Source organism: Pseudophryne corroboree, chromosome 5 (assembly GCF_028390025.1).
Source record: "Pseudophryne corroboree isolate aPseCor3 chromosome 5, aPseCor3.hap2, whole genome shotgun sequence".
NCBI classification, from domain to species: domain Eukaryota; kingdom Metazoa; phylum Chordata; class Amphibia; order Anura; family Myobatrachidae; genus Pseudophryne; species Pseudophryne corroboree.
Window position 1 is genome coordinate 122,327,360 of NC_086448.1, and position 12,810 is coordinate 122,340,169.

The 12,810-nt window shown below is 44.1% G+C and overlaps 1 protein-coding gene across 4 annotated transcripts in view; it reads left to right on the forward strand.

The window, feature by feature from the left end:
• The window catches only part of APBB1IP (amyloid beta precursor protein binding family B member 1 interacting protein), a 396,905-nt gene extending 387,202 nt beyond the window's left edge, over nt 1–9,703 (forward strand). For 3 of the 4 annotated variants that reach the window (XM_063921652.1, XM_063921651.1, XM_063921653.1), the window contains exon 14: nt 6,347–7,617. In XM_063921652.1, the coding sequence (XP_063777722.1) occupies nt 6,347–6,904 (558 nt within the window). In that variant the 3' untranslated portion in view covers nt 6,905–7,617. Of the gene's footprint in view, nt 1–6,346; nt 7,618–9,062 lie in introns of those variants that run through there. The other variant, XM_063921655.1, reaches the window with a different exon arrangement.
• The last annotated feature ends 3,107 nt before the right edge of the window (nt 9,704–12,810 follow it).

A 12,810-nucleotide genomic window follows, 5' to 3' on the forward strand; every position in this document is an offset into this window, starting at 1 on the left:
GTCCCTGGGGTACTCCACTGGTAACATTTCCCTCCTGTGAATGCAGTCCATTTACTACAACTCTGTTTTCTATCCTGCAACCAAGATCTTATCCATTCAAAAATCTTAGTATCCTATCCCAAGCTTTCAAGTTTATTTAGCAGTCTGCGATGTGGAACAGTGTCAAAAGCCTTACTAAAGTCTAGATAAGCCTTCATAAATAGGTAGAGTCACTGTCCTACCTGCAGAGATAGGTAGAGTCACTAATATGACCTTCCAAGGACGCATACCCAGACAAAGTTATAGATCCTTTCCACTTGGCAGGACTCCTAAGAACTTCTCATTAACCCCATAAACATATCAGGCAGAGTGAGGAGTAATGTCTTGGATCACTGGACAGGAGTTGTAGTTATGCCTCATGTCTGACAGGATGTAATTGTTGTGTCCTTAGTAAGACTGGGGCCAGTGCTCTATATATAAACTGTCCTTAGTTTATCTGTGTATATCCAGTGAATCTGTCTATGCACTTATAAAGAAGTCACTGCCCTTCAGATAAGTATTTACTAGTAATTATCATTCCTAGATGTTAACAGTTGTTAGGTATATATTGTAACTAAAAACTTACACAATCATGGCAAAATCACTGCTAGTCTTAATGATGAATCTATATAGATATACACTGCTCAAAAAAATAAAGGGAACACTAAAATAACACATCCTACATCTGAATGAATGAAATATTCTTATTAAATACTTTGTTCTTTACATAGTTGAATGTGCTGACAACAAAATCACACAAAAATTATTAATGGAAATCCAATTTATTAACCCATGGAGGTCTGGATTTGGAGTCACCCTCAAAATGAAAGTGGAAAAACACACTACAGGCTGATCCAACTTTGATGTAATGTCCTTAAAACAAGTCAAAATGAGGCTCAGTAGTGTGTGTGGCCTTCACGTGCCTGTATGACCTCCCTACAATGCCTGGGCATGCTCCTGATGAGGTGGCGGATGGTCTCCTGAAGGATCTCCTCCCAGACCTGGACTAAAGCATCCGCCAACTCCTGGACAGTCTGTGGTGCAATGTGGCGTTGGTGGATGAAGCGAGACATGATGTCCCAGATGTGCTCAATTGGATTCAGGTCTGGGGAATGGGCGGGCCAGTCCATAGCATCAATGCCTTCATCTTGCAGGAACTGCTGACACACTCCAGCCACATGAGGTCTAGCATTGTCTTGCATTAGGATGAACCCAGGGCCAACCGCACCAGCATACGGTCTCACAAGGGGTCTGAGGATCTCATCTCGGTACCTAATGGCAGTCAGGCTAACTCTGGCGAGCACATGGAGGGCTGTGCGGCCCCCCAAAGAAATGCCACCCCACACCATTACTGACCCACTGCCAAACCGGTCATGCTGGAGGATGTGTCAGGCAGCAGAACGTTCTCCTTGGCGTCTCCAGACTCTGTCACGTCTGTCACATGTGCTCATCTGTGAAGAGCACAGGGCGCCAGTGGCGAATTTGCCAATCTCGGTGTTCTCTGGCAAATGCCAAACGTCCTGCACGGTGTTGGGCTGTAAGCACAACCCCCACCTGTGGACGTCGGGCCCTCATACCACCCTCATGGAGTCTGTTTCTGATCATTTGAGTAGACACATGCACATTTGTGGCTTGCTGGAGGTCATTTTGCAGGGCTCTGGCAGTGCTCCTCCTGTTCCTCCTTGCACAAAGGCGGAGGTAGCGGTCCTGCTGCTGGGTTGTTGGCCTCCTCCACGTCTCCTGATGTACTGGCCTGTCTCCTGGTAGCGCCTCCTTGCTCTGGACACTACGCTGACAAACACAGCAAACCTTCTTACCACAGCTCGCATTGATGTGCCATCCTGGATGAGCTGCACTACCTAAGCCACTTGTGTGGGTTGTAGACTCCGTCTTATGCTACCACTAGAGTGAAAGCACCGCCAGCTTTCAAAAGTGACCAAAACATCAGCCAGAAAGCATAGGAGCTGAGAAGTGGTCTGTCGTCACCACCTGCAGAACAACTCCTTTATTGGGGGTGTCTTGCTAATTGCCTATAATTCCCACCTGTTGTCTATTCCATTTGCACAACAGCATGTGAAATTGATTGTCAATCAGTGTTGCTTCCTAAGTGGACAGTTTGATTTCACAGAAGTGTGATTGACTTGGAGTTACATTGTGTTGTTTAATTGTTCCCTTTATTTTTTTGAGCAGCATATATAGATCTATATAGAAAGCATTGCAAACAATTCTCTACATTTTCTCTGCTGGGTCAAAGCAATTTACTGTCCCTTACAGTTACACATTATAATGACGTTTACACTATCCTGGGGATAGAAGATTCCTCCTGTGATTAAATAGTCTGCATCTGTACATGCCACCTACTTAATGTAATAAATATATATATATATATATATATATATATATATATATATATATATAAGAGAGAGAGAGCGCACAATACAACGGGTCGACACTCAGACACTTGTACAGTGTAGAAAAAGGTGATTTGTTATATTATATACTAGTGATGAGCGGGTTCGGTTTCTCGGAAACCGAACCCCCCCGAACTTCACCCATTTTACACGGGTCCGAGGCAGGTTCGAACCTTCCCGCCTTGCTCGGCTAACCCGAGTGCGCCCGAACGTCATCATCCCGCTGTCAGATTCTCGCGAGATTCGGATTCTATATAAGCAGCCGCGCGTCGCCGCCATTTTCACTCGTGCATTGGAGATGATAGGGAGAGGACGTGGCTGGCGTCCTCTCCATTTATTGTTGAACTTGATTGCTTTATTGCTTAATTGTGGGGAGGGCTGGGGAGCAGCTGTTAGGAGGAGTACAGTGCAGAGTTTTGCTGATCAGTGACCACCAGTTTTATCCGTTCTCTGCCTGAAAAAAATGCTCCATATCTGTGCTCAGTGTGCTGCATAATATATCTGTGCTCACACTGCTTAATTGTGGGGACTGGGGAGCAGCTGTATTATATAGCAGGAGTACAGTGCAGAGTTTTGCTGACAGTGACCACCAGTATACGCTGTCTGCCTGAAAAACACTGCATATCTGTGCTCAGTGTGCTGCTTTATTGTGGGGACTGGGGACCACCAGTATAATTAATATTATATAGGAGTACAGTGCAGAGTTTTGCTGACCAGTGACCACCAGTATACTATATATAGCAGTACGATACGGAAGGCCACTGCTGTGCCTACCTCTGTGTCGTCATTAAGTATACTATCCATCTACATTCTATACCTGTGGTGCATTTTAGTTTTGCAGTTTGCTGACACAGTGACCACCAGTATACTATATATAGCAGTACGATACGGAAGGCCACTGCTGTGCCTACCTCTGTGTCGTCATTAAGTATACTATCCATCTACATTCTATACCTGTGGTGCATTTTAGTTTTGCAGTTTACTGACACAGTGACCACCAGTATACTATATATAGCAGTACGATACGGAAAGCCACTGCTGTGCCTACCTCTGTGTCGTCATTAAGTATACTATCCATCTACATTCTATACCTGTGGTGCATTTTAGTTTTGCAGTTTGCTGACACAGTGACCACCAGTATACTATATATAGCAGTACGATACGGAAGGCCACTGCTGTGCCTACCTCTGTGTCGTCATTAAGTATACTATCCATCTACATTCTATACCTGTGGTGCATTTTGGTTTTGCAGTTTGCTGACACAGTGACCACCAGTATACTATATATAGCAGTACGATACGGAAGGCCACTGCTGTGCCTACCTCTGTGTCGTCATTAAGTATACTATCCGTCTACATTCTATACCTGTGGTGCATTTTAGTTTTGCAGTTTGCTGACGCAGTGACCACCAGTATACTATATATAGCAGTACGATACGGAAGGCCACTGCTGTGCCTACCTCTGTGTCGTCATTAAGTATACTATCCATCTACATTCTATACCTGTGGTGCATTTTAGTTTTGCAGTTTGCTGACACAGTGACCACCAGTATACTATATATAGCAGTACGATACGGAAGGCCACTGCTGTGCCTACCTCTGTGTCGTCATTAAGTATACTATCCATCTACATTCTATACCTGTGGTGCATTTTAGTTTTGCAGTTTGCTGACACAGTGACCACCAGTATACTATATATAGCAGTACGATACGGAAGGCCACTGCTGTGCCTACCTCTGTGTCGTCATTAAGTATACTATCCATCTACATTCTATACCTGTGGTGCATTTTAGTTTTGCAGTTTGCTGACACAGTGACCACCAGTATACTATATATAGCAGTACGATACGGAAGGCCACTGCTGTGCCTACCTCTGTGTCGTCATTAAGTATACTATCCATCTACATTCTATACCTGTGGTGCATTTTAGTTTTGCAGTTTGCTGACACAGTGACCACCAGTATACTATATATAGCAGTACGATACGGAAGGCCACTGCTGTGCCTACCTCTGTGTCGTCATTAAGTATACTATCCATCTACATTCTATACCTGTGGTGCATTTTAGTTTTGCAGTTTGCTGACACAGTGACCACCAGTATACTATATATAGCAGTACGATACGGAAGGCTACTGCTGTGCCTACCTCTGTGTCGTCATTAAGTATACTATCCATCTACATTCTATACCTGTGGTGCATTTTAGTTTTGCAGTTTGCTGACACAGTGACCACCAGTATACTATATATAGCAGTACGATACGGAAGGCCACTGCTGTGCCTACCTCTGTGTCGTCATTAAGTATACTATCCATCTACATTCTATACCTGTGGTGCGCCTCTTTTTTTCTTTGCATCATGTGCTGTTTGGGGACAATTTTTTTGAAGTGCCATCCTGTCTTGACACTGCAGTGCCACTCCTAGATGGGCCAGGTGTTTGTGTCGGCCACTTGTGTCGCTTAGCTTAGTCACACAGCGACCTTGGTGCGCCTCTTTTTTTCTTTGCATCATGTGCTGTTTGGGGACAATTTTTTTGAAGTGCCATCCTTTCTTGACACTGCAGTGCCACTCCTAGATGGGCCAGGTGTTTGTGTCGGCCACTTGTGTCGCTTAGCTTAGTCACACAGCGACCTTGATGCGCCTCTTTTTTTCTTTGCATCATGTGCTGTTTGGGGACAATTTTTTTGAAGTGCCATCCTGTCATGACACTGCAGTGCCACTCCTAGGTGGGCCACGTGTTTGTGTCGGCCACTTGTGTCGCTTAGCTTAGTCACACAGCGACCTTGGTGCGCCTCTTTTTTTCTTTGCATCATGTGCTGTTTGGGGACAATTTTTTTGAAGTGCCATCCTACCTGACACTGCAGTGCCACTCCTAGATGGGCCAGGTGTTTGTGTTGGCCACTTGTGTCGCTTAGCTTAGCCATCCAGCGACCTCGGTGCAAATTGTAGGACTAAAAATAATATTGTGAGGTGTTCAGAATAGACTGGAAATGAGTGGAAATTATGGTAATTGAGGTTAATAATACTATGGGATCAAAATGACCCCCAAATTCTATGATTTAAGCTGTTTTTTAGGGTTTTTTGAAAAAAACACCCGAATCCGACAAAAAAATTTCGGTGAGGTTTTGCCAAAACGCGTCCGAATCCAAAACACGGCAGCGGAACCGAATCCAAAACCAAAACCCGAAAAATGTCCGGTGCACATCACATACTGTATATGATATAATAAATCACATTTTTCTACACTGTACTAGTCTCTGAATATCGCCCCCTTGTATTGCTGGATATGGTGCTGCTGACCCCCGAAGGAGAGCACCGGAGCAAGTATTGGTCCTGCAGCAGACTACCTGTGTTATGGATCCTGCTTTGGACTATTATATATAGAATATATATATATATATATATATATATATATATATACACACACACACACTGGTTTTTAAGAAAATAAAAACTAGTATTTACAGTAAAATATGAAATATTTCCTATTATAATAACCTGTTTCACTGCAAAAGTAAACTTTTTGGTCCTGTTATATTATTTTGATACTGTGCTTTATGACAGCTGAAGGGCATGTACACTCTGGCACCTTCTTATATGTGTCTCCACTGATGTACAGAGGAACGAATGCTGATATAGCTTTCATGGCCCTCTATGGCGATACTCACCAACAATGCATACATACTGTAGGCTAGTCATTTGACAGATGATGGAACATTGGAAAGCAAATCATCTGAAAGCATCCGTCTTCCCTCTGTGCATCAATGAAAAAATAGGTGGGGAGGAAGGAGAAAAGATGCCGGTATGCACATCCCCTTCTTAGTTTCTGCAAATATATATATATATATATATATATATATATATATATACACACACACACACAGTAATACATGGATTGTTGTTTTGTTTTTCTTTCTTTAGAGTACGAAATTAAATGAGATTACCAAGCCTGAACATAAAAACTCACCACCTACATTAACAAAAAAGCCGCCACCAGCACCTCTAAGAAAATCATCCACAGCACATGTGGTGGCTACACCGCCATTGCCAATTAAAGCCAAGTCATTGCACTCTGATATACTACCACCGCCACCAGAGTATCCAGCAGCTGAAGAATCAGAGTGGGGGAATGATTTCCTGCCCCCTCCACCCCCTGACTTCTCTGATGCTCCCCCTGATTTTTTACCTCCACCGCCTCCTTCCTTTCTTTCTGCCACTGAATATCCTCCTGCCCCTCCCCAATTAACAGAGGTAGCAGATATAAGTGCCCACATGGCACCCCCTCCTCCTCCCCCTTCTGTAGCTACAGCCCCTCCACAGCTTCCAGTGAAAAAGCTGCCACCAAACCCTCCAAAACGAAGAGACAGTAAAGGAGCGATGTCCAGGGAACTGAACAACACAAATGCAAATGGCGGCCAAATAGACTTTATGTCCGACTTGGCAAAAGCTTTGCAGAAGAAAAGAGGAACCACATCCTAAAGGGGACTCCATGTTTCCTGCTGAAGGTTTGCAGCTATAAAGCAACTTTAAGAGACTGTATAGTTAAAGTATTCAGTTGTATTATGTCACCCCCTTCCCCCCCCCCCCCCCCCCCCCCCAAAAAAAAAAAAGAAACCCAAAATCAAACCCATCTCTTGGGTTAAAGGAAAGCTATTAGGGTTACAGGGAAGACACAACAAAATTACCTGTATAACACAGTGTCAAGTCATGTTACAGGCCTTTACCATGTATTCTACAACAGTGTATTGAGCACATCTGTATTCTGTCCATCTATGGGGTACATTTACTAAGGTGGGAGTTATTTAAGAACTTGTGATATTGCTCATAGCAACCAATCAGATTCTACTTAACATTTATCTAACTGCTTCTAGAAGATAATAGATAGAATCTGATTGGTTGCAATGGGCAACATCACCAGTTCTAAAAAAAACTCCCACCTTAGTAAAGTTACCCCTATGAGTGACTTAGGAATGTATAGTATATTACTGGTAGGTTCATAAACTGTGAGGATATTACAATTGAATAGATGTCATACTCGCACAGTATTATAAAATGACTTTTGATGTCCATATTTATATATTTGAGGATCATTTCTGAACAGGTCACTCACAATGCAGTTGTAATGCCTATTGTAGTAAGTAAAGGCTCCTAGTCATCCACTGGATGCAAGCATTAAAGCATATTTCAGTTTTTGGGGGGAATTTGTCTGATGTTTGTCAGAAAGAAACCTATTTTATGCTGCACTTACACATTATTCTGGTCTGCAAATGACCTTTAATAGTTAACTACCAATCTCTATGAAAGATTATTGTATATACCAATTCTAGTCAACTTCAATTGTTCTGACCATAATGCAGCAACATTTTTTCTATGCAAAAGAGTTGTTACTGTATCTAGATCATGGGTCTTCAACCTGTGGCCCTCCAGCTGCTGTGAAACTACACGTCCCAGCATGCCCTGTCACAGTTTTGCTATTAAGGTACGCTAAAACTGAGGCAGGGCATGCTGGGATGTGTAGTTCCACAGCAACTGGAGGGCCGCTGGTTGAAGACCCAGGCTTTAGATGCTAAAATTACTAAATGACAATATTTTTATTGCAAATGTTTCAGGCAGCTAGCGTACTGAATGAAGAGTATGTAGCAGAAAAGGGGGTACATGTCAAATCATCATCTGGCTAATCTCAATTTCAAATTCCTAATTTACCATTTATCTTTGTCCAATCACAATGTTTAGATCGAAAGCCTAGTTTCGGTTCGCCAGGAACCTTATGTTAGTGGATATAAACATGGTCCTAAATTAAACTAAGGGTCGTTGGCAAACCTGCAAAACACTCTTTTTTTTATTATGCTGTGACTACAGGCACGGCGCTGTGACGTCTTAAAATAAAGCCTATCATAGAGGAATCACCCTGGTTATTCCACATGCTTGTTGCTTGTAGTCTTCATTTGAGTGAGCTAAACCAATGCAGTAAATTCACACACAACAGAGAAATAGTGAGGGGGAACCAAATCAGAGAGGATTGCATAGCATCAGCTAAGACTCTGTAACACCCTTATCAATCCTATAGGACAGGAGAAAACCCCAACTAACATTCTTATTTTCAATTGAATCTGTGTACTTTGTATGTTTTAGTATGACTATCTACATATATTCAGAAGTAATTGGAATAAATGGGGTAATTCAGATGTGTTTGGAGTTGCTTTACATGAGGCAAAGTACAGGTTATTGGGAAGATCTGATAAAGCGTCCTTGGATGCAGTTCGGATCGGTAATGCAGGAGGAGGTATGACACCCCTGCTACATTACAATATTAGTGCTATCACTGCTGCTTCTACAGTGTGTAAGCAGCAGGGATAGCAACCAGTGAGTCAGTTTGGGGTGGCAGTTGGTGTGGTTCCCCAATTTGAACTCTAGACTGCGCTGCAGCCACCACTGGTAGTAAAAGTTAAAGTGGAATTATCCTATGTGGACACAATAGAATAATATAATGTAGTGTTATATACACAAAAGAATATATTGCCTGACAATCTTTAATAAAAGTCGCATTTTCAATATTAAATACAAACACAAATGAAAAATAAATTCAATACAAAACTTCTTGCTTTTCTCTTTAAAATGAAAATCTTCTTTCCTGCAGGAGTCCTGTTGCCCCTACCCTTCAACACAGTGCTGAAAAGTGTATCTGCTGATGTGCCCAATTGAGGTTACACTAACACATCCTTACCGTAACAGGCCTATACTTTCCACCTTCAAATTAGGTCAATTGTATGTTCCATAGCTTCAGCTGTTACGATGCAGGTGGGTAATTGCAATGGAGCCAGACAACAAGTGTGACCTATGTGTTTGTTTTATCTGGCAACTCTAAATAGACATTAAAAAGTGAGCAGGCCTGATTCTGAGTCTTTGGTGTCAAGCTGCGGCAGCCTTCTTACTAGGTAATGCTAATGCGAGTATCCGTCTGTCTATACGGGTATATGTGCGTCTGAGTTGCGGTCTCACTGTTTTCAATCAGCAGCTGTCATCATTAGTACTGGGACTAGCACCCACCCAATGCTGGGTACAAAAGATCCATCTGAAAGAGGCGTCACAAGTATGGAAGCCTGCCTACGTGACTGCAACACTCCCATACGATGCCCTGTGGCTCCGCCTCACAGCTCCCGCACTGTGTGGGGAGAAACTCCAACAGTGCCGTGCAAGGGGCCGTGGGACCTGTAAAAGCCGATCCCAGAATCCTCAGGACGCTTCAGGCAGTACTATAGTTGCCTGGCAACTGCGGGCCCTCCCCCCACCAGCTCCCTGGGGTGTGACTTTATGACAGCATGCGCTCAGGGGGTGCAGGAAACAGCGGCACAGGGTGCACTGCCGCCATGTTACGTGGTGGATGCTCCCATGACACTCCTGTGATACGCAACTGTTCCATGAGTCCAAAAAGTCACTTCCCAGCTACACCTATTTCATGTTAGGCATCATCCGCTGAAGATAAAGCTCGGACAGAACTATGTGGTACTGCGGATGCATCGTGTGACGCAAGCACGGACCATGTTTTCAGTCTTAGTCGGCGGACAGGACCAGTCCGACTCAGAATCAGACACTTAATGGGGAGCTAGATTCAAAAGACAAGTACTGCTTAAAACAAAATGAACAGGCAATAGGTAAAATGAGCATTTCTGTGGCTAACTATAACCCCGAGTGACAGTCTGGCCACACAGAGATGCTGCGAGTGACGTCCTTTGTTGTGCTAGCACTAGAGGCAGAAGGGAACGGTGACTTCTACAGCGATCACCTGCTCCACATTAACACAGACCGGCTCAGGCAGCTGCACCGGGCACCAGAATTGATGACAGTAATTACAGAAAGTTTGTACTTCCAAAGAAGAAACAGATCCTTTGGGATAACTGATGTAAACTAGATGTGATGATGTGCACTGCATGTAATGAAAGCCAGTGTACAACTTTTCTATGATAAACATTATTTGTATCATTCCTGCTTTAACGTACCTAAAATATTTTTCTACCATCAGATGTGCTGTATAAGCAACAGATCTAGAACACATGAAGGGCACATGAACAATTTCAAATGCGGCACTGAGTGGCTGTATCATCAAAATACGTTTAGAAAACGCTGTATAATGCTAAATGATAACATTGTGCAATATAACGTATTAAAAAAAGATGCAGAAATGTTATAACATTATTTATTATGCTCCTCCTTATAATACAGTATTATGTTTAGAACAGCACTTTCTTTTAGCTAATGTGGGTAATACATCTATGATTCAGATTATGGTGCTCAAATAAGGCGGACATTTATGATTGCCAATACATCGGAGAATCGTCTAAAAATCCCCGACTCACCAATCCCGATCATTTCTTGGGCAGAAACCGCGAATCAAGGATTTCCAGCATGTTGGATTTCCCTGATACCCCAATCCAAATGTCAGGAGAATGGGGAATTGCCCCAATATTCCCTAATGTATGGGCCCCATAAAACATGGACACTGAATTGTACAGGTACACGTGTCCCAATGCTACAACATATTCGCAGTCACATGTACTAGAGCAATGATTCCCAACCGTTGTGCCGCGGCACACTAGTGTGCCGCCAGCGGTTCTCAAGTGTGCCGCTCAGCCGCCAGAGATGCCTGCTGCCCAGCCCTCACTAACAAGATCGGTCAGCGCTGGGCACTTCTGCGGCCCAGCCCGTGACCTATGCAGATGTAGTGTGACTCATAGGTCACGCAAACACCACGTCGCCTTGCCCACCCGGAGTGCACGCCCACCCACTGCTGATCGGTGCTGCTTATATTCATTCTCAGCGCTCCTCACTGCTCCCAGTGTGAAAGATTTTTACAGTCACAGGTTAGTGTGGCATTCTTATGGGGGACTGTGTGGTGGCATTACTATGGGGAATTGTGTGGTGGCATTACTATGGGGGACTGTGTGGTGGCATTACTATGGGGGACTGTGTGGTGGCATTACTATGGGGGACTGTGTGGTGGCATTACTATGGGGGGAAATGTGTGGTGGCATTACTATGGGGGACTGTGTGGTGGCATTACTATGGGGAACTGTGTGGTGGCATTACTATGGGGGACTGTGTGGTGGCATTCCTATGGGGAACTGTGTGGTGGCATTACTATGGGGGACTGTGTGGTGGCATTACTATGGGGAACTGTGTGGTGGCATTACTATCGGGGACTGTGTGGTGGCATTACTATGGGGGACTGTGTGGTGGCATTCCTATGGGGAACTGTGTGGTGGCATTACTATGGGGAACTGTGTGGTGGCATTACTATGGGGGACTGTGTGGTGGCATTACTATGGGGGACTGTGTGGTGGCATTACTATTGGGGACTGTGTGGTGGCATTACTATGGGGGGAAATGTGTGGTGGCATTACTATGGGGGCAATGTGTGGTGGCATTACTATGGGGGCAATGTGTGGTGGCATTACTATGGGGGCAATGTGTGGTGGCATTACTATGGGGGGCAATATGTGGAATTACTATAGTGGCCAGTGCATTTGTTTAATTACTGTGGGGGCCAATGTGTGTGTTTTTCCCCTTGGGTGCCAATATATAACTGTTTTATTTCCCCGTGTGTGTGTTTTTTTTCCGTGCGGTACTGATGGTGTGCCTTGGCAATTTTGAAATTATGTTTGGTGTGCCGCAAATTGAAAAAGGTTGAAAATCACTGTACTAGAGCATGGGTCTTCAACCTGTGGCCCTCCACCTGCTGTGGAACTACATGCCCTAGCATGCCTTGCCTCGGTTTTAGCATGCCTTAATAGCAAAATTGTGGCAGGGCATGCTGGGATGTGTAGTTCCACAGCAGCTGGAGGACCGCAGGTTGAAGACCCATGTACTAGAGCCTCAATTGCTGAGTAAATGAATAAGCTCTTATTCTCGCTGCACGTGCATATCTAGGATTGCTTATCTAGGATTGCACTGACTAAAGGCCAGTATTCACGGGCAGATCTAAGGAGAGATGTGTGCTGAGCGAACCGCATGCAGGTCAATCTAGCACCAGCGATAGCAATGTGCGGGGCTGCACATCGCTATCGCTGTGAGGGGTACACACAGAGTGATCGCTGTTGCTTAGATTTTAAGCAGCGATCGCTCTGTGAGTACCCCCCTTTACTATAGAATACTGGTGCTTCAATTAATTCTAATTAGTTTGATAAACACATAGTAACCAGATCACATACTGCCATTCCTGTTCCTGCCGTTACTGGACTGGTCTGATCAGAGATGTAAGAGAGGAATCATTAAGTCCCAGATCACTGCTGCCTGCATCTGTGTGATGAGCAGCTGAAGAACTAAATCAGGGATGGGGAACCTTCGGCCCTCCAGCTGTTGTTGAACTACCCATACCAGCATGCCCTGCA